The sequence below is a fragment of the Microtus ochrogaster genome, chromosome 8 (genome assembly GCF_000317375.1).
Source record: "Microtus ochrogaster isolate Prairie Vole_2 chromosome 8, MicOch1.0, whole genome shotgun sequence".
Classification (NCBI taxonomy): Eukaryota; Metazoa; Chordata; class Mammalia; order Rodentia; family Cricetidae; genus Microtus; species Microtus ochrogaster.
The window spans coordinates 14,667,656-14,670,598 of NC_022015.1; the positions used below are offsets into that span (position 1 = coordinate 14,667,656).

At 44.5% G+C, this 2,943-nt stretch overlaps 1 protein-coding gene across 2 annotated transcripts in view; it reads left to right on the forward strand.

The window, feature by feature from the left end:
- Cdr2 (cerebellar degeneration related protein 2) overlaps positions 1 to 2,139 on the forward strand; it is a 25,580-nt gene extending 23,441 nt beyond the window's left edge. For both annotated transcript variants that reach the window (XM_026781657.1, XM_005351144.3), the window contains exon 5: positions 412 to 2,139. In XM_026781657.1, the coding sequence (XP_026637458.1) occupies positions 412 to 1,273 (862 nt within the window). In that variant the 3' untranslated portion in view covers positions 1,274 to 2,139. The remainder of the gene's footprint in view (positions 1 to 411) is intronic.
- The last annotated feature ends 804 nt before the right edge of the window (positions 2,140 to 2,943 follow it).

A 2,943-nucleotide genomic window follows, 5' to 3' on the forward strand; every position in this document is an offset into this window, starting at 1 on the left:
AATTGAACTCAGGACCTCTGGAAGAGCAGTCAGTGCTCTTAACCTCTGAGCCATCTCTCCAGCCCTGCTTTCAAGAATTTTCCAGCCTCATATAGCTTCATTTTAGCCACTGCTTGTAATATTGAATGGGCTAAAAATTGGTGTCACTGCTCCTTTAAAAGATTTGGTTGAGCTGGCCAGTGGTGGTGCACACTTTTAATCCCAACACTCAGGAGGCAGAAGCAGGTGAATCTCTGTGAGTTAGAGGCCAGTCTGGTTTACAAGAGCTAGTTCCAGGACAGCTATGGCTGTTACACAGAGAAACCCTGTCTCAAAAAAACAAAACAAACAAACAAAAATTTAGTTGAAAAACCCCAGCAGCCTCCTTTGCACCGTAAGTTGACCTTTAAATATTTCCATGTTTCCTCATAGACACTTTGTATATGACCACGTGTTTGCTGAGAAGATCACTTCCTTGGAAAACCAACAAAGCCCCGAAGAAGAAGAAAACAAGCACCTGAAAAAGACAGTGACGATGTTGCAGGCCCAGCTGAGCCTAGAGAGGAAGAAGCGAGTAAGCGTGGAGGCAGAGTATAAGGTGGTACTGAAAGAGAACAGTGAGCTGGAGCAGCAGCTGGGTGCCACAGGTGCCTTCCGAGCCCGGGCACTGGAGTTGGAGGCTGAGGTGGCCGAGATGCGGCAGATGCTGCAGGCAGAGCACCCTTTTGTGAATGGGGTTGAGAAGCTGGTGTCCGACTCTTTGTTTGTTACTTTCAAGGAGCCCAGCCAGAGCCTGCTGGAGGAGTTGTTCCTAGCTGCTCCAGAAGCACAAAGGAAACCACTCAAGCGCAGCAGCAGTGAGACAGTGCTCAGCAGCATGGCAGGGGGTGACATTGTGAAGGGCCACGAGGAGACTTGCATCAGGAGAGCTAAGGCTGTGAAGCAGAGGGGCATCTCCCTTCTGCATGAAGTGGACACTCAGTACAGTGCCCTGAAAGTGAAGTATGAAGAGCTACTGAAGAAGTGCCAGCAGGAGCAGGACTCACTGTCACACAAGGCCGTCCAGACCTCTAGGCTGCTGGCCAGGGACCTGACAGGACTGGTAACCCCGTGTGAGGCTGGAGCCAGTGGCTGGGAACCCACCCCTGTCACCCCAGAGCCCACCACTTCCCCCACCACTACACCTCCAGAATACAAAGCACTATTTAAGGAGATATTTAGTTGCATTAAGAAAACAAAGCAGGAAATAGATGAACAAAGAACAAAATACCCATCTCTCTCCTCTTACTCTTAACGAGACCTCCAGTTCTGATCTGTTTGTTTTCTCTCCCACCTCCCATTCAGACACATAAGCGCAATTTCAAAAGCTTGATGTTGCTAAAGGTATCTGCCTCATTGCTTTGCTTAATCGGCAAAAGCAGGAAGCAAGGTGGCTGGCAGTGTTTATCTCATGATAAACTGGCCTTTGGTTGGTGCACTGATTATCTGATTTCCAGGAAAAGCCCTGGAACCAGTGGAGGGGGATCCATGTAAATGGGGTAGGCTACAGTACCTACAGTGTGGGGCAAAGGACAGAACTGGAACAAAACTAAGGCTGTTCCTATAGCTTCCATACTCAGCTTTCAAACTACTTGGAACTCCAAGGTCTGTTTAAATAAAAATGCTTTTCACAGACATTCCAAAGAATGTTGGAAAAGCAGAAATTAATCTGAAGCAGATGGCATTAACAAGCTTCTTAAACCCCTGAGTTTTGTTGTGTCTGCTGCCAGTTGAACAATGACTGACAGGTAATCCTAATACTTAAAAATTTAAATGAATACCAGTTGAAGTGACAAGTTTTGGTTTGACTAATGCCTGTTGGTATGTGCCCAGCATTCGGCTGTTTTACTCAGAGGCAGGCATGTAGTATTTTGTTTTCAAATCTCTTAGATGTGATCAGCGCTGACCACTTGGCAGCCACAAGCTGCTCCTACTCAGTTCTTAATTCCTAGACTTGCAGACGTTCCTGTCTACTTCATTACACAGTATTGATGTTCTGACTGTGGAAACTTTCTCTCACTTGTATACTTTTAATTTAAAAATATTTAAGAGAACCATGGTTCTGATTGTTGTATATATTTTTCTAGAAGCTGAATAAAGCTATCTATGAATGTGAACAAACAGATCTACTGCCTGTTGTTTTAAGCCTTTTTACAGATGAAGCCAACTGGCCTTTTCCCAGTAGATAACTCTAGGGAATTTGACAATGATTTCCACTCATTTTCTTTTAAGCAGGAAATCCTAGGGATTGTATTACTTAACACAAATTCTGTACATGTTGTTAAATATTATGATTGAAAGCATTTTTCACTATTTCGGAAGTTCTGGCTTAGTTCTGAATTCATAGCACTTAACTAGTTGATTGTTAGAACATCTGATCAGCTAATGGTTAAAACTTTAATGTGTGACTATTGGGCTGGAGCAAAGGCTCAGTTGAGTAAAGCACTTGTGCAAGCACTAAGACTTGAGTGCACACCACAGCAGCCGTGTAAAATAGGAGCATGGCAGCATGCACATGCCATGCCTACCACTGTGCAGACAGACACCAGCAGATCCCCAGGACTCACTGGCCCTAGCCAATCAGTAAAGTCCAAGTTAAGTGAGAAGCTGTTTCACAAAATGAGAGCAAGGGCTAGAGCAATGTCTCAGTGGTTCATTGGTTAAGAATACACTGCTTACCCAGCGGTGGTGGTGCATGCTTTTAATCCCAGCACTCGGAAGGCAGAGGCAGGCGGATCTCTGTCAGTTCGAGGCCAGCCTGGTCTACAGAGTGAGTCCAGAACAGGCAAAATATTTTTTCATAAAAGAGTGATGATAAAGGAGGACATTTGATGTCAATCTCTGGCCCATAAATTAGTCAGATATGATGAGTATTGATGCTAAATTACATGTGCCTTTGAATTAGCTCTTTTTTTTTTTTTTTTT